At 42.2% G+C, this 22,970-nt stretch overlaps 1 protein-coding gene across 7 annotated transcripts in view; it reads right to left on the bottom strand.

Moving 5' to 3' along the window:
* SLTM (SAFB like transcription modulator) overlaps positions 1-22,970 on the bottom strand; it is a 183,905-nt gene that overhangs the window by 139,856 nt on the left and 21,079 nt on the right. For 3 of the 7 annotated variants that reach the window (XM_069222087.1, XM_069222082.1, XM_069222085.1), the window contains exons 4-8: positions 18,344-18,475; positions 16,232-16,297; positions 5,311-5,344; positions 3,308-3,779; positions 2,780-2,823 (exon numbers count right to left, since the gene is read on the bottom strand). In XM_069222087.1, the coding sequence (XP_069078188.1) occupies positions 2,780-2,823; positions 3,308-3,779; positions 5,311-5,344; positions 16,232-16,297; positions 18,344-18,475 (748 nt within the window). The remainder of the gene's footprint in view (positions 1-2,779; positions 2,824-3,307; positions 3,780-5,310; positions 5,345-16,231; positions 16,298-18,343; positions 18,476-22,970) is intronic. The other 4 variants (XM_069222083.1, XM_069222086.1, XM_069222084.1 and 1 more) reach the window with 2 other exon arrangements.

Raw genomic sequence — 22,970 nt, 5'->3', positions numbered from 1 at the left:
AGATGTTGCATCTCATCCCAATGGGCTCTGTCATAGCGCGCAAGTAGTGCCTGAGAGTTAGCGATGCGCCACTGGTTTGCAGCTTGTGCTGCGACTCTTTCCAGCTGCATCGAACTTGCGGCTTTCCTTATCTGGGGGTGGTGCGTCCCCAGATGTGTGGGAGTTGGCCCTTTTCCTAGCTGCTCCTACAACGACAGAATCTGGTGGCAGCTGTGTAGTGATGAAAATAGGGTCTGTAGGAGGCGCTTTATACTTTTTTTCCACCCTTGGTGTGATTGCCCTACTTTTGACCGGCTCCTTAAAGATGTCTTTTGCGTGCCGAAGCATACCAGGGAGCATAGGCAGGCTTTGGTAGGAGCTGTGGGTGGCGGAGAGGGTGTTGAATAGAAAGTCATCCTCGACTTGTTCTGAGTGGAGGCTTACATTGTGGAATTGTGCTGCTCTAGCCACCACCTGAGAATATGCAGTACTGTCTTCTGGTGGTGATGGCTTTGTAGGGTATGCCTCCGGACTGTTATCTGACACAGGGGCGTCGTATAAGTCCCATGCGTCCTGATCCTGGTCACCTTGGCTCATGGTGGTGTGAGCCGGGGAATGTGATGGAGTTTGTGCTGGTGAGACGTGAATTATAGGTGGAGGAGAGGGTGGCGGAGTAACCTTTTTCACCATTTTTGTTTGTGGTGTTTGGTCAGTTTGAAATTCCAATCTTCTCTTTCTCCTAATAGGGGGAAGGGTGCTTATCTTTCCGGTCCCCTGCTGTATAAAAATACGTTTCTGCGTATGGTCTACATCGGTGGATTGCAGGTCTTCCTCAAACCTATGCTTTCGCATTTGGGAGGTCATTGATTGCTCTTCTGTATAAGAGCCTGAAACTGGGTCGGTTGCAGGTTGTTTTGGCACCGAAACCCTGTCTGCATCTTTTTTCGGCTCCGAGGTGACTTTTTTCTTTTTCGGAGTCGAAACATCTCGGCGTCGATCTTCGTCGGTGCCGCTGTCTCGGCGTCGAGCCGTGTCTACACCGCTATCTCGGTGTCTATGTATGTCTCCAGCACTTTCTCGGTCCCGAGAAGGCTGCGTGCCGGTGTCTCGACCGGAGTCGGACGGTCTCGGCACTGTTTGGGCCTTTTTCGGTGCCGACGGTCTGTCACCGAATTTATGGGTGGAGCCATGGCCTGGTGGCAGTGGCGTCCCCTGGGCCTTGACAATCTTCTTATGAGTGGTTTTCGACGTCTTACTCGCGGTTCGTCGAATTCCTCGGAGTCCGATTCGTGTATCGAAAAGGTTTCTTCCTCTTCTTGTATCTCGAACTCTCGGTGGGCTGTCGGCGTGGACGCCATTTGAAGTCTTCTGGCTCGACGGTCTCGGAGTGTTTTTCGGGACCGGAACGCACGACAGGCCTCGCAAGTGTCTTCACTGTGCTCAGGTGACAGGCACAGGTTACAGACCAAGTGTTGGTCTGTATAGGGGTATTTGTTGTGGCATTTGGGACAGAAACGGAACGGGGTCCGTTCCATCGGCGTTCTTCTACACGCGGTCGGGCCGAGCAGGCCCCGACGGGGGATCGAAAACTACCCCGAAGGGCTCCGGAGCTCTTCGATGCGGTGTTGATTCTAACTGCGCCGATCCCGAACGCAACAATACCGACGAAAATCTTCCGAAATTTAGCTGTTTTTCCGTTCCGAAACTCGGAGCGACAGGAACACGTCCGAACCCGATGGCAGAAAAAAAACAATCGAAGATGGAGTCGACGCCCATGCGCAATGGAGACAAAAGGAGGAGTCACTCGGTCCCGTGACTCGAAAGACTTCTTCGAAGAAAAACAACTTGTAACACTCCGACCCAACACCAGATGGCGAGCTATGCAAAACATGCGTATCTACAGCGACAGATGCCATCGAACCACAAGATTCCCCGACTAATTCACCCATAGAGCATTACACTTGGACTGAGGGTGTGGGTATCTTGATGCAAAGTTTTGAAATTTTGAGTTTCCTGTGCGGCGAAGAGATCTATTTCTGGTGTTCCCAATGGATGAACGTATTGGGGAAGTACTTGTGGGTGAATTTCCCATTCGTGGACTTGTTGCTGCGTCCTGCTGAATAGGTCCGCTAGCTGGTTATCCATTCTTGGAACATATTCTGCCAGTATTGAAAGGTATTGTGAATCACCCACTTCCAAATTGTCTGAGATAGAAGGGACTATTTCAGGCAGTGTCTCCACTTTTTGGAGCACTCTGTCACGCAGCCTGCAGTGGCAGTCTGACTTTATGCTGGAGTGTCATAAGCTGTGCTGCAGCTCCTGGGGGACCCTCTTTTGGTAACCTGCCTTTGGTACCAGTGGCACCATACACTAGGGTCTTGTAGAGGTGCTATAAGGGCCTGGGATCAACTGCCCAAGCGTCTTGTTTTGGGGGAGGGACACTGGGACCTGGTTAGCAGGACCTCAGTGCACGTCAGTCAAGGATGAATATTTAAAAAAAAAAAAAAAGCGGAGGGCTTCTGCAACTACAACTCAGTTACCTACACCTGTAACCTGAGAAGAGAGCCAGGATAAAACTAACTAATCCGGATTACGTATCTTGGATTCACAATTCAGAGAGGTTCTCCATTTCCTAAGTTGACAGCATGGCATTCACAAGGAAAAATGTTTATCAGCCAATATTACGCTCAAATTTTATATAACACTCCATAACATTTGCATTCAGGAGGCATGGCTAATTTATATAATTAAAAATATTAGATATTCCAGATTTAAGAGATAAAATAAGACTGAAACGTACCTCTGTCATTCTTTGATGTCCTGTTTTCTTTTGAATCCTTAGAACTACAAAAGGGTAAAGCAGTCAGAGTAATTGAATATACATTAAGTAGAGCATATCAAGTGTTAAGACAAAATAAAGTTCTGACTAGCTGTATTTAACTAAATTATCTAACTGAATCTCAAGCTTGTTATTCTTTAAGATGCCAAAAGAGCTAGTTTGGCAACTCTATTCAGCGGAGAAGGCACCGTTCTTCACATTTCAAGACTGGGCCTTGATTACATGGTTTTCCTAGAGCATTCTCTTTACCATCACCACAATGTTTAAAGAAAAAATAAAAACCATTAAAATAAGGCACCAATGTAAAGCTTCAACCTGGACACTTCACATATAAGAAGTTCTTGAATTTTCCTAATGTAACTTAGGGTGCACAGTAAAAGGCAGGTTCATAAGGTAAATTCCTGTTCTTGACGCTAACCCCTTAATGTAGAGTGATCTTATTGAATGCTGGTACTCTGTATCGTAAAGAACGGACATAGAAAAACAAACCTCTTTGCTTGACCTGAGACCCCAGTAGAGGAGGTCTTCTTCCCAGAATCCTTTTCTTTGTCTCCAGATTCTGCTTTCCTGGATGAACCTTCTCTGGCTTCCTTCTTTACTGAACCACCTTTTGCGCCTGCATCCTTCTTCTTGACGTCTTTAAGGCTCTGTGTCACACCAGCATCCTTTTTTCCCCCCAGGCTCTCCTTCGCAGCCGCACCTGGTTCTTCTCTGGCCTTGTTTGCTTCCGAATCTGCAATTTTCACATGTTTACCTGTTTCTAGGAGGTCATCGCCATCACAATCCAGTGTGATAGCATCTTCTGCCTGGATTGTGACGGATAGGTTATCATCCTCTGCTTCAGTCACAGATTTGCTCGTTTCCATGTCTTCGTGAGCAGCAGGCTCAGTGTCATCCACGCTTTCTTCTGAAGGAACAGGTTTAGATACTTCTTGTGTACCATCACCAGAACCTGCTATATCTAAGAGGATGTAACAGGAACAAACATGGCAAAACAATAATTTTAAACATTTCAAACGCTTGCATATGACCTAGAAAGCAAAGTTAATTAGCAGGGATGGATGGTTAGAAAACCTCTAGAAGCATATACATTCTAACAATCCACATAACTAGGGTGACACTCCTCAAGGAAAGTCATGCTTATGGTACTGCATGAAAATAACTGCTGCACACACATCTGTCCATGTTTAAGATATCCAATTTATCAGACGTTTTTCATCCACTGCATCAATTATGATTGTTCCACTGCCACAGTACACTTCAGTTACTTGAACGTATATTCTGTGTTTCATCGGCTAGAGAGCAAGGGGTAGTAAGTGTAGAACAGGTGATTTTGCAAAACACTACTTAAGGGTTCAGATCCATCATCCGCTGGCAGGCATGGAGTATGCAAAGCTGTTTTTGAGGATCCATTCAGCTTGAGGTAAGTCACCCATACCCATGTATGGTTTAACAGCAAACCAGTCAGTCCAAGCAGCAGTATCCAAGCTGGTGAAGGAATGTCGAGGCCCCTCCCACCCCCATCCAGTAGTGATCTAGTCATGCTTCAACTGAGTTGAACAGATGTCCCAAGCTACTTTCTGATTTGGCTCCTTCAAGAGGTGTTCCAATTAAATATATCCTCTCCCATTCCCAAACTGATAACATTCAAGTTACTGTAATTTCTTGAAGTGCTCCATGCTCACGTCCGTAGCTGAACATGATGTTCATCTAATCACAAGATATAGCATTTTCTTACATGACAGCAGCATTACTTGGCATACTGTGGGATGTCAATACCGCAAAGCAGGATGTTCTCATTTGCTTTCTCAAAAAGCCCATCCATTCTTCGTGGTCCATTTGAGCCATGAACTAACATTTGATGAAATGTTTCTCAGTAGCCTGCATAGTCATACTGCCCAACTGAAGTATGATCCATTTTCTTCAATATCCCATAGAGGTTTCTGTTCAAATGAGCCAAGATCAATTCACTTGCCAGTTACAAAAAGAAGTCTTTAGTTGACCTTTGCTATCCTATCGAGTCATGATCCAACATTGGTGTCAATTCATCAGTCATTTTGGTTTAGCAGAAAAGACCAGTTATCTTAGCTTCAGATTTAGCCACAACGATGCTCCATTTGTTCAGCTGGAAGAATACATTTCAAATGCAGGCACTGATTGTCTTCCAGTGGCTATTTTAAAAAAAGCACATTCAAGATTCACATTCTGAAAAGTAATCTTTCCAGTTTTTGTACTCTTGCCTGATGTTTGACTAAGTTCTTTCTTTGGAAAACTACATTTAACTAGATCTACACAGAAGTGGCCAACCAAGACCAAAAAGTACATTCGAACGTTTACAGAACTTAGGTGGGGCTTGAACAAAATGCAAGGCAAGCCAGTGGACAAACAGAATCCCACCCTTGCGGATCAAATACACCAGCTATCTAATCTATTCATTTTACAAACTTTAACTCAAAAAAGATTATAACATTTAAACTCCAAATCTAGCTTACCTTTATCATCATCATCATCATCATCATCAGCTTCCTACAAAAAAAAAAAAAAAATGGTGTTAACATAGATAAAATGTATTTATTAAAACAAGTTACAATAGTTTGTAAATAGGACAGAGCTCTTCATGCAGCGTACACTGCACAGCACACCAGACTGCAGCCCATTTAACCATTTCAAAGCCATAGTCCTTATAGGTTTGGGAAAGACACCCAGATTTCAATCTAAGTGAATTGCTATGCAAAGAAATTGTGTGGAACATCATAAAGGAAGCAAAGAGTGATGACTGGGGCATAATAAAGAATGTAGCACAAGCTATAAAAACAGACAACTGAGGCGGCCAGCAGCTCACAAAAATTTAACAATAGACATACACAGTAGCTCTGTGCAGAAAAGCTATCCAAGTCACTCCACCACATGATGAATTTTAACATAAATGAAGCAAACTTGTGTGCATGCTTACTTTTAGAAAGAAAAAAAAAAAACCTGTCATGAGACTGCAACTCCACAAGTATCAAAGCACAGAATGAAAACAGAGGGACTGAATCCTTGACATCAGCAACCACAAACAGTAGCTAAATACACATGAATTTGGAAGTGAGGGGGCAGTTCTTACATATGTTTAGAAACTTAACATTTAAAACATGAAGAAGATCCAATACTTTCAAGGTGGATGTATTTTTCTCACTGTTGGTATTGGCCTAAGAAGGAAATGTTACTTATCTGTAATCCTAGTTCCCCAGTCATGGGTCAACTCTTAATCCATAAACAGTATACCTCAGCACATGTTCTGGATCCCTGGAATTGAAGAAAAAAAAAAAGTCCTATGGATGTTTTTTTAAAGTAAAGCCGATTAGCTAAATTGGCTTTACTTAAAAAAAAAAAAAAAACACTCCTTAGAAGTACTATGCTACGCTTTTTAGAAATCCTAAATCTGTAGGAAATGGTGGTCTCTAATAGGCTGAGTACAACAGTGTAGGAAGTTGGCTCTGTATGCACTATTTCAAAGTAAGGAATAGTATGCACAGAGTCCAAGGGTTCCCCTTAGAGGTAAGATAGTGGCAAAAAGAGATAATACTAATGCTCTATTTTGTGGTAGTGTGGTCGAGCAGTAGGCTTATCAAAGGAGTAGTGTTAAGCATTTGTTGTACATACACACAGGCAATAAATGAGGAACACACACTCCGAGCCAAATCCAGGCCAATAGGTTTTTGTATAGAAAAATATATTTTCTTAGTTTATTTTAAAAACCACAGGTTCAAATTCTACATGTAATATCTCATTTGAAAGGTATTGCAGGTAAGTACTTTAGGAACTTTGAATAATCACAATAGCATATATACTTTTTACATAAAACACATATAGCTATTTTAAAAGTGGACACAGTGCAATTTTCAACAGTTCATGGGGGAGGTAAGTTATTGTTAGTTTTTGCAGGTAAGTAAACCACCTACGGGGTTCAAATTGGGGTCCAAGGTAGCCCACCGTTGGGGGTTCAGAGCAACCCCAAAGTCACCAAACCAGCAGCTCAGGGCCGGTCAGGTGCAGAGTTCAAAGTGGTGCCCAAAACATAGGCTTCAATGGAGAAGGGGGTTCCCCGGTTCCAGTCTGCCAGCAGGTAAGTACTCCTCGGGGTAGCCACCACCTGGGCAAGGGAGAGGGCCTCCTGGGGGTCACTCCTGCACTGGAGTTCCGATCCTTCAGGTCCTGGGGGCTGCGGGTGCAGGGTCTTTTCCAGGCGTCGGGATTTTGGATTCAGACAGTCGCGGTCAGGGGGAGCCTAGGGATTCCCTCTGCAGGCGTCGCTGTGGGGGCTCAGGGGGGACAACTTTGGTTACTCACAGTCTCGGAGTGGCCGGAGGTCCTCCCTGTAGCGTTGTTTCTCCACCAGTCGAGACGAGGTCGCCGGGTGCAGTGTTGCAAGTCTCACGCTTCTTGTGGGGATTGCAGGGGTCTTTAAATCTGCTCCTCTGGAAACAAAGTTGCAGTCTTTGTTGAACAGGGCCGCTGTTCTCGGGAGTTTCTTGGTCTTTTGGAAGCAGGGCAGTCCTCTGAGGATTCAGAGGTCGCTGGTCCTGGGGAAAGCGTCGCTGGAGCAGTTTTCTTCTGAAGGAGGGAGACAGGCCGGTAGGGCTGGGGCCAAATCAGTTGTTGTCTCCGTCTTCTCTGCAGGGGTTTTTCAGCTCAGCAGTCCTCTTCGTAAGTTGCAGGAATCTATTTCCTAGGTTCAGGGGAGCCCCGAAATACAGGATTTAGGGGTGTGTTTAGGTCAGGGAGGGCAGTGGCCAATGGCTACTAGCCCTGAGGGTGGCTACATCCTCTTTGTGCCTCCTCCCAAGGGGAGGGGTTCACATTCCTATCCCTATTGGGGGAATCCTCCATCTGCAAGATGGAGGATTTCTAAAAGTTAGAGTCACTTCAGCTCAGGACACCTTAGGGGCTGTCCTGACTGGCCAGTGACGACTCCTTGTTGTTCTCATTTTCTCCGGCCTTGCCGCCAAAAGTGGGGGCCGTGGTCGGAGGGGGCGGGCAACTCCACTAGCTGGAGTGTCCTGTGGTGCTGGAACAAAGGGGTGAGCCTTTGAGGCTCACCGCCAGGTGTTACAGCTCCTGCCTGGGGGAGGTGATAGCATCTCCACCCAGTGCAGGCTTTGTTACTGGCCTCAGAAGACAAAGGCACTCTCCCCATGGGGCCAGCAACATGTCTCTAGTGTGGCAGGCTGCTGGAACCAGTGAGCCTACACAGATAGTTGGATACAGTTTCAGGGGGCACCTCTAAGGTGTCCTCTGGGGTGCGTTCCACAATAAAATGTACACTGGCATCAGTGTGCATTTATTGTGCTGAGAAGTTGGATACCAAACTTCCCAGTTTTCAGTGTAGCCATTATGGTGCTGTGGAGTTCGTGTTTGACAGACTCCGACCATATACTCTTATGGCTACCCTGCACTTACAATGTCTAAGGTATTGCTTAGACACTAGGGGCACAGTGCTCATGCACTGGTGCCCTCACCTATGGTATAGTGCACCCTGCCTTAGGGCTGTAAGGCCTGCTAGAGGGGTGTCTTACCTATGCTGCATAGGCAGTGAGAGGCTGGCATGGCACCCTGAGGGGAGTGCCATGTCGACTTACTCATTTTGTTCTCACTAGCAAACACAAGCTGGTAAGCAGTGTGTCTGTGCTGAGTGAGGGGTCTCCAGGGTGGCATAAGACATGCTGCAGCCCTTAAAGACCTTCCCTGGCATCAGGGCCCTTGGTACCAGAGGTACCAGTTACAAGGGACTTACCTGGATGCCAGGGTGTGCCAATTGTGGATACAAAAGTACAGGTTAGGGAAAGAACACTGGTGCTGGGGCCTGGTTAGCAGGCCTCAGCACACTTTCAATTCAAAACATAGCATCAGCAAAGGCAAAAAGTCAGGGGGTAACCATGCCAAGGAGGCATTTCCTTACAGTATTGGACAACAATATCCTGGTGAATATTTACGGGGCTGGAGTTCTATACATGGCAGCGTACGGAGCAGGAGTGTGGGGTCATGCAAAAAAGTACACCGTAGCAAATACAGGAATAGTTTATTAAAACGTTTGTTATGTTTACCCACATCTAGTTGTGGGTCTGGAGGATGTGTTGCAGTTGAGTCCCCTTGTCTTATGGCGCAGTATCTGGTCCAAGGAATAAACTATTTTTACTAAACAACTTATCCTGGACTGTTTAAAATTGGAAAATGCCTTGTGTATTCCTTGGCTTGCCTATGACGACTATTCTGTATTTAAACGATCTATAAATGCGGACTCTGAGGAGGTGTCGTCACTCCCCAAAGACAATCAAGGATACGATCTTTCAATATAGGTTGGACGGAAGGAAAACCACTGAAATGACAAAATCCTTCTCTATGAACAAGTAGAGAAGGATACCTATCAGGTGTCATTAATATGCAGCACTGGTTTGTCTTGACCAGATTGAGAATAGTGCACCATTTCGCATTCCCTAGAATGAGATTGTGTCCCCATGAGCTGGATAGCTGCCCCTGTGATGGGGCTAGTAAACAAAGCAGTTATTCTGTACATTTTATGAGCACCTTAGGTTTGCCTACCTCAAACCTCTTTTTATTGAATATAGTATATCTGGTGGCGCTTGACATTCTACTAAATTTATTTAAATAATCCTTGTGTGTTACAGGGTAGCACAATATATCCTAAATGCCATACAGGTTAGGAATAGACTTACTTTTTAGCTCTGTAAAATTTGGATGTGTGTAATTGTCGCTATGAACTTGGCTGGGTCTGTCTTGAATGTTTTATATATTTATTTTAATTATGTTTTTTTATATTTGAACTGTGAATTAGAATGAGGTGGTGTCAAATGTTTTAAAATAAATATTTCTATATACTTTTACAGCTATTCTGTATTTCCTGAATAAAGTTTTCAAATCGAAATCAAATCAACTACACTGCACTAAATGTCTAAGAATGGACTTAAGACACTGTATGGGTATACTGCTCTTGCAGCTATGCCCTCACCTGTGGTATAGTGCACCCTGCCTTAGAGCTCTAAGGCCTGCTAGAGGGGTGAGTTACCTATGCCACAGGCAGTGTTTTGCAGGCATGGGCTCGGGGGTCACCATGTCGACTTTGCTTTTGGCTCCTCGACCCAACACCCAATCTGCATGTGTTTGATGAGGGTCCTTTAGGGTGGTATACTATATGAAGCAGCCCTGAAAGACCCTCTCTGGCCACAGAGCCCTTGGTACCTTTTACAAGGGACTTAACTGTGTGCCAATTGTGGAAGCAATAGTAAAGTTTTAGGGAAAGAACAGGTGATGAGGCCTGGTTAGCAGGATCCCAACACACACACACACACAGTCAAGTTAGCATCAAACATTAGGCAAAAAGTGTGTGTGTGTATATATAAAGTGAGGGATATCACTAGGGACGACTAATTTAACTCCAAGCAAGGTCGCCCAGTCTCCTACTGTGTGGCAAACTGAGGAGTTATGGTGTTTTGTCTAGACTGGTACTGTGAGTAATATGAACAGCCTATTCTTCCTCAGATTTTGGAAACTCTTCTAAATATGTGCATCCTGTGTGTTTTTTTCTGTGTCATTGGACTTTTCAAAAGGGTCAACAATCTAACACTCAGATTCTGAAAAATGAAATGTTTGCCCAAGCTTAACTAAATTCAGAAATCCTCAACTATGCGTATCTGCATAAGAATGTATTAGTACAGAGATGTCTCTTGGCAGTGTAAGCTACAAAAGGAGGACTTTAAACAGATGTAAGCATTTGTTTCACTCCAGTATAACAATCTCCATTCCTTATTTCAGGGAACTATACTAGCTATTGACTTACTGCAGATGCGTTTATCTGCGAAGCAGTTGTATTTGCTATCTTCTACTGGGCTTCTCCAACTCCCTAGAGGCCACCTCTGCCCCACCAAATGTCTACTGTGGTTCACTTCTGCAGGGTAGGGTCTCAAGGCGAGGCTCTCTCTCAAACTTTGGTGCTGCTGCCTTAAAAGAAACTCTTTGTACCATTAGGACAGATTTTTCCTTTCTGAAGGATGTGTTTTTAGAACACTTCTTCCCAACCCTCCTCTATATGTACCTCACAAGTATTTAAGACTTGATTAGTGCATGATACACTGGTTACATTAAAATATCATCCAGTGCGGATGGCCTCCTTCCCATTTTGCTGAACATTTTCAACCTGACTATGTAACCATCTCCTAAACCACTAAGGTTTTTGCAACTAAGGAACTGAAGTGGCATAACCTGTTCACCAGTTCCCACTTTGTAGGGATAAAGAATGCAAAGCTTGAAGGAATTCCTTCTTCCTTTGAGCTAATGCTGCTATAACAGGGCCGACATCAAATGCCTTTTATTGCACCTCAACATTGCCTATTGGACTGTTTCTTGTATTTAAGTTGTAGGCTTCCTTCTCATTAGCCTTTTCAGATTCTGATCTTTTAGGAGTTAAGTTGGATAACTTGCTGCATACCAAAAGGTGTCCATGTTTCGAAATGGAGGGCTTTGTGTGGTCAAGTAACAATGATTTAGACGTCAACTGATCGCACTGACATGGCATGCGGTGAAGCCTGCTCAGGGAAGCTACATCTAAGGCACTAGGCTTTTTTACTAGATGGCAGAATAACGCAGTGTACTGCAAAACTTTGTTATGCAAACTGAGCACATTAGAATTATGGTACAAACAGTAATTATTAACTAGGACACCCATACTGTTCACTAACCACCAACAGAAGACACAATGAAAAGGCCTACCAATCACTAAAGTACATTTGTCATTCCATCACACTCAACTTCAAAACCAATGCCAACACTGACAAATTACTTGTAATTCCAGTTCTCCACGGGCACTCAATTCGCGAGCATTACAGTATCTATGCTTGAGTTCCTGGAACACCTTTAAGTTCAGATTTTTTTTTTCTTTTCTTTAAAATGAGGCATTGCTTTTAATCACCAACTAAAAATAAGGGACAAGAAATGGGGCAGCTAGGTGTTACATACAAGGGTACATTTCGACTACCATATTATGGGATGTCAAATCTTTGAATGAGCTGCAGAGGATAAATATGTAAGTTCCTGTTCATAATAATGAACACAATGTAAATGAGTTCAACTACTTTGTTGGTTTCACGGGAAGTGGAATGGTAATGAATATGAAGATGCCCGTAATAAGACTACTAGTGTCACAACTAAATTTCCTTCATCGTGCTCTCTGCTAAATTAATCAAAACAGTCCCATAGTACAACAAGTTGATCACCACTGGGGGAGAATTAACCAGAAGACTGAGAAAATAAATAACCAATAACGTTAGCAGGTTTTACATAAGTGTGGCCTGTCAGGGATTCAGACCTGGAGTCATAATCCCTAATGTTTGGCATGGGTGTGAACTAACCTTTAGGTGGCACTTTTTCCAAACACACTTTGGTCACATATGAAAACATTGGCATGCGCTGGGGTAACAGCCCAAGATCAGGTGGGGGCACACTAGCACTTCCATTTGCACAGGGAGGCTTAATTGCACCAGATTTTCATTTTTATTATTTGTGTGCCCAAGTCTTAGTAGAGCATGATGATGAACACCCCCATTCTACTCAAAGCCATCTGCCACACAGATGTTTCCAATACCATTTGCTGCACCACGAGGGGCTGGCAGGCTCTTGGAGTGCAAGTGAAAAAGGTACCTATACATGCCTCTCCACTTCGCTACTGTTCCACCCAGACATACCAGTCACAAAAAGAGGATAGAGCACTAGGTTGAAAACTATGGGTGATGCTTACCCTGGAGAGAATTTTGTAGCTCTGGCCCAACACATGCAGTGATGCACCACGTTTTTGACCTTCCCATTCTATTGCCTTCGGGCAGCCATGAGAGCTATATTCCCCAACCTCTTGCGCCTCCCCACCCACCCACACAAAATGAACACTGCAAACATTCATTAGCAGTATGCAGAGGATCCTATTACTAAACGGTACTGTGTGGCACAAAAGGAGGCCAACAGCCTCGAGACGGTGCTCAAACATTGGAATGCAATACCAGATTTGCCATTAGATCTGGCACACTGGGTTTGCTGTTGCACACTGACTAATTTGCGTATTATTCACTTTAAGTATTTACAGCAATTGTATTATACACCTATTAAACTGTTTAAACATGGTCGGAAGAAGAGTGCAACCTGTTTGCAATGAGAAGTACTGGTAGCGGATTTCATACATCTAGCAATTCTGGGCACAAGCTGCAAACGTCCTGGCGGACATGATAATTGAACCAGAAGGGTGCACCTCCCAGATGTGCACGCTTGGACTAGTCAAAGATTTACAACCAGTAAACAGTAAGCTGGGGTGGTGGGTCTGCTATAGGTAAAAAGGAGAGTCACCATACATTAGAGAAAAAGAGCTGCACCCACAAAAACAGTGGCTTAAAGATACAGTATATTGTAGAGAATGAGAACTAATTTCCCAAGAATTACTGATGCCCTCAAGACCGAAGAATATTCTTAACACCCTCACGGCCTACCCATTGACAGTTCCCAATGCGTCCTAAGGGGTCGAGTTGCATAGGCGATCTATGACAATACTGTGAAAGGAAGGTTTGTACTATTGATGACGGCACTGCACAGTTAATGTAATCTCTCACTGTATGCAGCAAGCAATCATTGGCATTGTGTTAATGCATTTATCGTATATGATGAAAAACAAATTTAAAGAAGCGATGGTGCTATCCTTCTGAGGCACAACTACGAATATCTTAACCGATCCAATCATGTGAGGTGTAAACACGTCACATGGCCTTCTAATGGTTGGAAAACAGCCACATAAGGTTTTCATCTTTCCTAAGGATCTGCATATTTCTGTGTGAGCTCGCAGTCTCACCTAAAGGGCATCTCCTAACTCATGTTGCAATTTTCTATGTTATGAATTTCCATATAACCACAGATCCATCCCCAAGACTTTAGTATTTTGGGAAAACTACTAGTTAATGAGACAGTACTGCAGCTTCGTTAACAAAGGAATAGAACCACCCCCCCCGGCCCCTCATGAAAAAGGACAATTTTTTTTTTCCTTTTATAAAAATAGGACAGAAACTCTATGACTGACTGAACAGAATTAAATTCCAACCGTAATTAAAACAAAATGTTACCGTAACACTATTTTCTTCATTCGTGGATACAACAGATCAAAGGTATGTCAAAAACAAAATCTGCCAGCGAGTAGTATACTAAAGCAGATACAGCAATGTGGTGTTTCAAAGTTAAAGAACGAACCATGATATAAATATTTTGCATACAGCAGAGCAACCAGAGAAAATAAAAAGTGAACAAACTTGATAAACTTTTCCAAAGGTTGCAAACAAAATTTCAGGCAGATAGTTAATATTTACATTGACTGAGAGTGGTGCAGTCAGACATACTTCACGAATTGAATTGAGCAGCAGGGTCTCAAGAAGGTTTGTTTTTCGGAATTTGTGTTTCCAAGTTATTCCACAGTGCTCTATCCACCATGGTTTAATTTAGAAAAGCTTGAGCGGTGTTAGGCAGACCTAGAAGGTGTGGACAAAGTTTGTTGGTAGAATTCCAACTGGACTATCTGCTTAATGCACTCTACTAACAGCTATTAGAAGCAAATCTGGATCATTTGCATGGCCAAGAGATTGGAATCCTAGGAAGCTGTGACTAAGTCTGATTATATGGAACATCTTTATGTCGGTAACAAACTCTCCCTATACTGGTGAGGAAGTTATTATGAAGTAACAGTATTTTTTTTTTTTACTGTATATCAGATCGAATATCCAAATAATGAATGCTGGAAGTAGTCCAAATCAGGCTAAGTACTGATTGGATTCTAAACTGTGCCATAATAGTAGAGGATTTTGAGGTCGTCCACAAACCGTACCAATGCTATTGGTTCTTGAGTGTGCATACTGACTTCAAACTCTGGTGTTGTATTTAGCTTCAAGCAGAGTAAATGGCCTGGGTTCAGAAGACTACATTTTATATATTTGTGAAGCAACTAGGACGTGTTTCTGTAGTTTTCCAACCACGAGCGGCAGATCATGTGCATGTAGTCAGCCTATTTTAGTAATCAGGACCAAGTTAAGAATCTGTGAGAGTCAAGGTTTAAACGATTGGATTTGCTCTGCAAGTGTATCACTGTGTGACCTAGAATTAAATGGACCCCAGTGATTTTATGATCATTCCAAAACATTCGTAGTAGTGGAACAATGGCCAAAACTAAACAGGAGGGGAGAACGAACAGCCCTGGTGCAGGTCTTGACTTAGATGCATGTAAACAGATAGGTTACCTGCTACTTAAAACCTGGCTGAAGGTTCTTTGCGCTCCATAACCATCTGAGTAACACACACCCAGGGCAAATCAATGTAACACAGAAAGGTCCACTACACTTTCTCAAATAATTTTTCGAACTTGACACCATTGCTAGAACTGGTGTCTGAATTCTCATAGCCTTCTTAATAGAATGATAAAATAGCATGTTTTATTTTTTTGCTAGCCTTTAGGAAGCCTAGTAAAATGAAGTTATGTCTGATCTTATTGAGGCACATCAACAGTATTCTAGAGCAAGTATTGCAATCAAGACAATCGGGGAAACTAACCGATATTTTTTTGGTGTATTAAGGGTTCCATTATCTTGCTTCCTCAACAGTGCAGTTATCATACCCACTGTGGAATGACAGTTCAAATACAAGCTCATAACATGATTTGAAGATCTAACTATTTAAACAGAGGAACATCATCCTTGCCTAAGGGAATAATATAGATTGCTTTCTAGTCCCCCCCGCCCCCTTTAGATTAGCCTAGATACATCCTGATCAGTTGTACACGTCCAAGGATAAAGGTAACGTAAACAAAATAACATTTGAAAGCGAGTTACTATTTCATTAGCTTTAAAAGTGTAAAATATATTGGGTCCCATTTCATAGAAGCAATAGGGACTTTTTTTTTTGCTTGCATGTTAAATAAGAGGCAAGACTATATGGTTTAGTTTATACATTCCTTTTGCTTGCCTATTGGTTATTTAAGTGTTAGCCCTCTCAATCAGGATCCCTTTATAGTTGTACTTCCACTTTCCAAAGATCTAATGTCACTAAACATATAAATGGGTATTTAGCATTTTCAGCTGTTAGAGCTCCTTCGCCAACAAAAGGAAGTTTAAAGTTGTAATTTCTCAAAACCCATAAAGATGACCTTTGAGGAATTCAGAAGGATATGCGGGAAATGAAAGGAGCAGAAGGTTTTAAAAAAAATATATTCTATAAAGCAATTTAACTATGTTGCGATGTTGCACACGTTGAGCTGGGTTAATGATCAACTATAACTAAATGAACGATATGATCCAGACGGACTTCCTCTATGGAAGCACAGGCCGAAAACAACATGCAACTTACATCCGCAGTAAGGAAGCTCTCATCTACCGTTTCATTTACTTCTTTCAGGTCGTCAGTTTCATTTTCCTGAAGTAAAAAAAAACAGCTTATTCAAAGATTGAAGTTGAGAGAATCGGCAGGGCAAATATTTAAACCACTAGCAGATCAGATACCACCACGCTCCAAAGCATTGCTGATCCACCAGGAAGTGATATGGGTGCATCTGAGCAAAGATTTATTCACGAGAGTATAATAGAGGCACCAGATTAATGTGGAAAGAAAAACTTTCCTCTAGTGCCTATCTGATCTGGACTCCTAGCCCTGGACTGCAGCAGGGCCTGAACCACGCTTCATCTCCTGGCTGCCAAATCAATCTCAAGCCAGACACAATTGAAGCACAAGGAGAAAAAAAAAATATATAATAATAAATAATAATCAAAGCTCAGTATAGATTAGAGGAAAATATTTAAAATACTGCTAGGACAAACTGATCGTTTTCTTCAAAGGAGTATTTGTGTAAAGCAGTCAAGACAGATCAGAGAGGTAGCCTTAGCAATGGATACAGAGGGCCAATTAAGACATTTTGCTGTACCCCAGGAGACATACCTATATTCTACTCCACAATGTGCCTGGCCAGTGCAGACTACAGAACAGATTTTGTTGTAAAAAGAACAAATCAAAGAGGTTTGCAGGCATACCCTTCTCTGATGAAGATACTAGGAGTCATACTTCCATGTTTATGGTTGCTGTGATAGTACAGCACCTCATGAGGCATCTAGTTACACAAGGTAATGTGAAACACATGAAGGAATACTTAGAATTGTAATCTGTCTATCCTTAGTTAGATCAGTTTGTTAAAATTCCCTTTAAAAACATTTGTTCACATAATTTGACTAGGTCTCACCTATTTATTCAGTGTGGGTAGCCTAGACAAGAAAACTCCTGCAGATAAACATTAAGCCTTCACAACAGGAAGCCGATTTTTTCTCCTCATCTCCTTTCTATATAGGTGCAAAGGTCAAATCAGTGGCACTCTATTCAAGACCAGGAAAATAGCTAACGCGTCTGAAGAACCGCTGAAGAAAAATGTTTTAAATGCACGCTTCCACGACAATCTAGAGAACTCTAAAGAAGAGGATCTTAATCAAAAGTGGTAATCAAAGGAGTACCATCACATTGGACTCAGTACGAAAGGGGGCAAAGTTTAAGAGGCAACAACAAGTGGGCGACAAAGCCTCTCCATAATGGCTATAAATCACGGATTAGAGTGATGGGGTGAGTTACAGTCAGTACTCACATACTAATTCAAAGTTCTCCACGAGCCTCATATGGCAGGAGGATCATTCAAATTAGGCATACGACAAGAATCTACCACAACCATTACATGAAGGGAATCAAGACTTACAAAATAAGTATTAATTATGCAGGGCAAAAGCGTGAGTAACAAATGTATGAGTTAATAAGATTCCAAGACAAAGAAGACTGAGAAATGGGGTTCCTTGTTCATGCTGGAGAAATATGCATCTGGTACAAACGTTTTAACTTTGCACACAGTTCACTTTAATAGTATTGATTTCACCAATTATTCAACTCACATCAGCCGATTACTCTAAGATCTAAGTGGAGTATATCCAATGTCACTGGCAATTTTGCTCATCAGGAGACTGAGACCTAGTGACAGACATGAATAAACTGCTTTGGAATGTAAACTAGTTTTATAGATTGACAGCAGATGCTGCACTAATGTGTACTCTGCAAAACTTGCAATTAAAAAAAAAAGTTTTTTTTGCACTGCTTCCTTCAATCTCTAAAACTACTCACACCTACTAAACAAGGACAAACAGTCTGACAGCAAAGCAGCATATTTCAGGTTTCCACGTGCACACTACCTACTAGATACATCACAAATTTCTCTAGAGGCAGTAACATTTGGACTGACCCCACACAATCTCACTTGACAGTCAAAAAGTCGCAAACAATGTTTTTATACGAGTGGTTGGGGTGGGTGAAAAGATGTGCTTGAACAATGGTCTGTGGGATACTCAAACTCACTGTAAGACCTTTTCAAAGCTTTAATGACCAACACGATAGGGTTCCAGATGTGCCTGGGTCACCTAAAGTTTAGTAAAATACCTGTAGTTCCGGTTCATCAGAAGAATCCTCATTAACTTCCTGATCCTCTTCATTGTCAGCAGATTCTTCAAGATCCTTTATTTCATCACTGCCTTCCTGATCACTTGTGTCTTGACTCTCCAATTCATCTTCCTTTTAGTGTTAGAAACATTTGGGAATGTTGATGTGACATCATATCTCATTTAAGTTAAATCCTATACACTTTGCAACACAGTTATTGTAAATGCAAACTTTTCCTACACCACCACCATTACCCAATTCATAACCTGGAAATTAGGCTCATGGAGAAAAAAAAGTGTGCGGAAGTGTCCACGTGAAAGAAAACAGTTTGATAGGTGTATAAAAAGGGGGCACTAGGTAAATCTATAACGAAGATTCTATATCTTAGGATAGCCAAATCAAACTGCTGTACTACCTTCAAGAAAGGACAGAAAGCCAACATAGTGACCACAAAGAAGGAAAGCCTGCTGATTTTTCACTTTCAAATTTTGGGATCTGTGCTACAGTGTGAAGAACGGATAATGAAGGTTTACCAAAATCAGTATACTTTAACAAAAGTCGTTTCAGCATATAACTAGATCATAGTGATTCGAGAGTGTAAAGCTTATAGAAAATGTATAGGCTTCAAAAGCTGCAAGCAACAATCTGAGAGCAACATGTTTAAAATAAAAACAAGTGAAAAATACAACGTAATCCTAGTTTTCCAAATCCATAATGAGTATTCTCTCTGAATTCACAAACTGAAAATATTCATACAGCAAAGCAACTTAGAACAAAACAATTACACTGAACATGCCAGCAGAAATAACCTGGACGAGAACTGTGCATTTATACAGCACAAACTGAGCAGTTTGTTTCTCATTGTCAGAGAGGACCTGAGACTTTTAAATCTATGGTCTTGGTTCCCCAGGGAAAAAAGGCTATGATGTTTTGAATTCTATGCAAGGCCTACAGTTGCACATTTCTTTCTCCACTTTATTACTCCGGAATCTCATATCAATATAATCATTACATGAATTACTTTACCCCATAGTACACCCAATTACCTGCTTGTCAACCATTGAAGAGGCATGGTTCCTTCTGTTCACCTTATTTCTGCACTACTCCAGCAGCAGGATAAGCACCTTTTTGTATTTGATGTGCTTTGAGTGAATACTGGCATCATCTAATTGCTTCTTTTTAATTGTGATAACTGCTTTTTAGTGTGACTGCAGTTTGTTCGTTTTCAGGCTAACCGCAGGCTCCGACTCGTGGCAAGCCCAGTCAGTGTGCCAGCATCTAAGTGGCGCAGTCCTCTGAATTCTGGAGGATGTGATGGGAATGTATAAACTGCCAAATTTGCCAACAGTCAGCAGGTTTCACATAGAATTATTTGTGTTTCCAGTCTAGTAAGCTGCAATAAGATCTCTAGTCTTCTCAGAGGAACATTCACTCCTTTTAGATCAGGAGGTGTTATATCTGGAAGCCAAACTTGCCATCATCAAAACTTCATTACATCCCAGGACTTGTAAGCAACCTTTCTCTCATGGAGGACAAAAACTTCCGCCTGGTAATAAACCTAGAATATTTAAAAATTGTGATTTATGTAGACTAGGAGATCAGATGTTATTCTTTATTATCAAAGATGCCTACCATCGACAAACGTCATTGCTGGTATCCAGAATTCATTTAGAAACAAGTTAATCTCCCGGTTAGTAAGCCTTTCTACAGCCCTTTTGTGTTCACACGGTTCTGAGGGGTAGCTGAATACCTACGCACTCAACCCATCCGACTCAGTCCAGCGCAATGATATTCGCTCATCATGGACTCACAGGAGGATGTCCAGAGAACTCAACTGAATGTCATGGTCTTCTTGGTCCAGAGACAGCGGTTTGCCATAGAGGAGAAATCCTGAACGATTCCCTGACGAAAGGAGACCATCGTGGGCTAATAGACTAAAGGAAGACCTCTCAGCCTACCCAACAAGAACACAATGCTGTGCGCTTCGTAAGATGGACAAATCTCTAGGCAGTGAAATACATAAATCACTTGCTCAAAAGGTATTAACAGATTGCAAAAGTTTTTCAGCAGCTCTGCCTTCAACATCAAGTGGCGGTGGTTAGGTAAAAACTGCTCAGCAAATACAACAGTGCTGATTGAATACCTATGGGTCCATGCTAGTCTTAAAAATGTATGGCGTTCCAAACTACTGAACAATAGGCTGGTGTGACTTGTCTGAATTGCTCTTTGCCTCACCTCTTGATCACTGATTACCCAGATATTTCAGATGGTGGCTGGTTCTAGAAGAGACTGGGATGGACTGCTCTCTCTAGGACTCGAGTCTGGAGCAGGGTTATACTTTCCCTCCATTTGCAGTGAGTATGCAGGCCTCAGCCAAAATCGGAGGTCAGGAGGCAGATAGTCACGGAGCGTCAATCTACAGCTCAGGGGTGGAATCCAGTAGCCCTGGGACTTTTCCTGGGATTCTCCAACCAGCCTACCAAACTATCATCACATCCTAAAGAATTCAGATGGATTTCCTCATCTAGCATTAACAGGGAAACCTGAACCTCAAGGCATCAAAAATAACAGGAGACAATGGAGGCTGCTGGGACATTTGGAACACACTCAACTTATCTACAGGTCATGGTCAAAGGACATGATACAGATCAATATGGAAAAGATGGCTGGGTTGGTGTATGCGCAACGACATTTGAATACTGTAAGGGCAGACATTATGCAGATATGTGGGACATTTATCCATTGAAGGCATGCAGTTAGAACAACCTTTGGTTAGTAAGCGTCTCAGAAATACTTTCCCTACCTCGGATACCCACATATTCCAAATTAAACACGTTTCTTACCAGCCTCCGAATACCTACTTAAACAAGAAAGTGTTGAGTAAACTAGTAATATTCTTGGATTCGACTTTATGTACCAGAGTTTTAGATGTCAAGGCACTGGATATTATCGTGCAAATGTAAACTCCTGAAAGGGTTACCTTTAAAGTATGTAGAAAACCAAAAACACACCAGGTTGATTTCTTATCCAGTGATTAAGGATAACGCCACATTGTGCACAGCTGTATGCCTGAAAGTCTGAGATCACAACAGAAGAAATTAAGCCACCAGGACACCTTCTAATAGCTCCCCCTAAACCTTAAGGTGTTTCTTCTCCCACTATAGCCAAGGGTGCTAGTTTATGCATGAAGCAGGGATACACCCACATGCATGTGGCAAAGTGGCGTCATGGCATCAAGGGCGTTCACATTCAGGGCGAGATTAGAGGACTCAACGTGGCAGATTGATCATCAGATTCCACTTTTAAGAGGTTTTACTTCAAACCCGCTGTGGATCTAATCTCTTTGGTGGTAAGCAAGATTTAAACATTCATAATCCTAGCCTCCGGTCCAGGTTGAATTCTTTTAAGGACAGGAGTAAAGCACTGTTGTATCCAATCAGCATTTCCATTGCTAGAATGCCTCCCCCTCTCCCCACCCCAACCACCATCCTAGATGATTAGAAGAAATGTTATGTCTTACAGTTTACATCAGCCTTTGGATAGTCATTAAGAAAGAAGAATCAATAATAAATACTTCTGGTTAACGTTCCTTTGTAATGATGGTTTTCAAAGCAATATTTATAATTAGAGTATGCTTGATTCCTAACGTCTGTACAGTTAGTGACTGAGGTATGCTCTCTACTAAACACAAGACAGAATGAACGTAAGGACTCTGCTGTGGCAATGCCTGACACAAAGAAAAGAGGAAAGGAAGGAACCACACCTCTGAGGGGTGATAAAACTGATGATTAGCTCAAACTGTTTCTTCCCAAAGACTGTTGGAAAGCGTAATTCATGTTATGGTTCTACAGCTATATTGAGCCAAAGGAGTTCTAAAATGAAGAAACACATAACCCTTACCTGTGTGTCCTTAACAGAATTCAAACTTCCCTTTGTGATTGCTAGGACATTTTTCATTCAGAGAGAAGAAACCAGTTACTCACCTGTAATAATAGTTTAAAGGCATAACCTTTACACGTCTCAAATTAATCACAGAAGTAGTAATAGGCAGCCAGAACTATCTTACTAGACAGTAATTATTCACTCTGATTAAGTAAGGATCACACTGGAAGATAATACTTTTTTCTTGGCATACTGCGACTCACACCCTTTCAAAATCTAGAGCATTTTCCACTCAAACACACGAAAGGGCCTATAATAAGTACTGGTTTCCATCAGGATGGTCATGCAGTCATCTAGAAGATCATCCAGTGGCAGGCAATCATGCTTAGGTCAGAAATGACATCCTCAAAAGAGGAGCTGATCTGCACACAAGGCTCCTGTGTGGAAACATCTTAAGTTGGACACTATATTGTTAACACCATTAAGGCCATCTAGAACAATAAGCATTTTTCCTTGCACTTGTTCAAATCTGTAAATCATCTTTGGAAGTAATGGAATTGTTGAAAGGGTCTAGAAAAAAAGAAAAAAAAAAAAACTTGAACACCAAGTAAGAAACTTCCCTTTGACTGAGGCTCAAAAACATGGTAGCAGTGTCATGGCATTTCTTATTTTCTTCTGCATCAAGACTGGCGCCTTGATTGTCCAAAAGAAAAAGATAGACTAGTAATTTAGAACCACTACTGGA

The sequence above is a fragment of the Pleurodeles waltl genome, chromosome 3_1 (assembly GCF_031143425.1).
Source record: "Pleurodeles waltl isolate 20211129_DDA chromosome 3_1, aPleWal1.hap1.20221129, whole genome shotgun sequence".
Classification (NCBI taxonomy): domain Eukaryota; kingdom Metazoa; phylum Chordata; class Amphibia; order Caudata; family Salamandridae; genus Pleurodeles; species Pleurodeles waltl.
The sequence above is the reverse complement of the archived record's forward strand: the minus strand, read 5'-3'. Positions and strand labels throughout refer to the sequence as shown.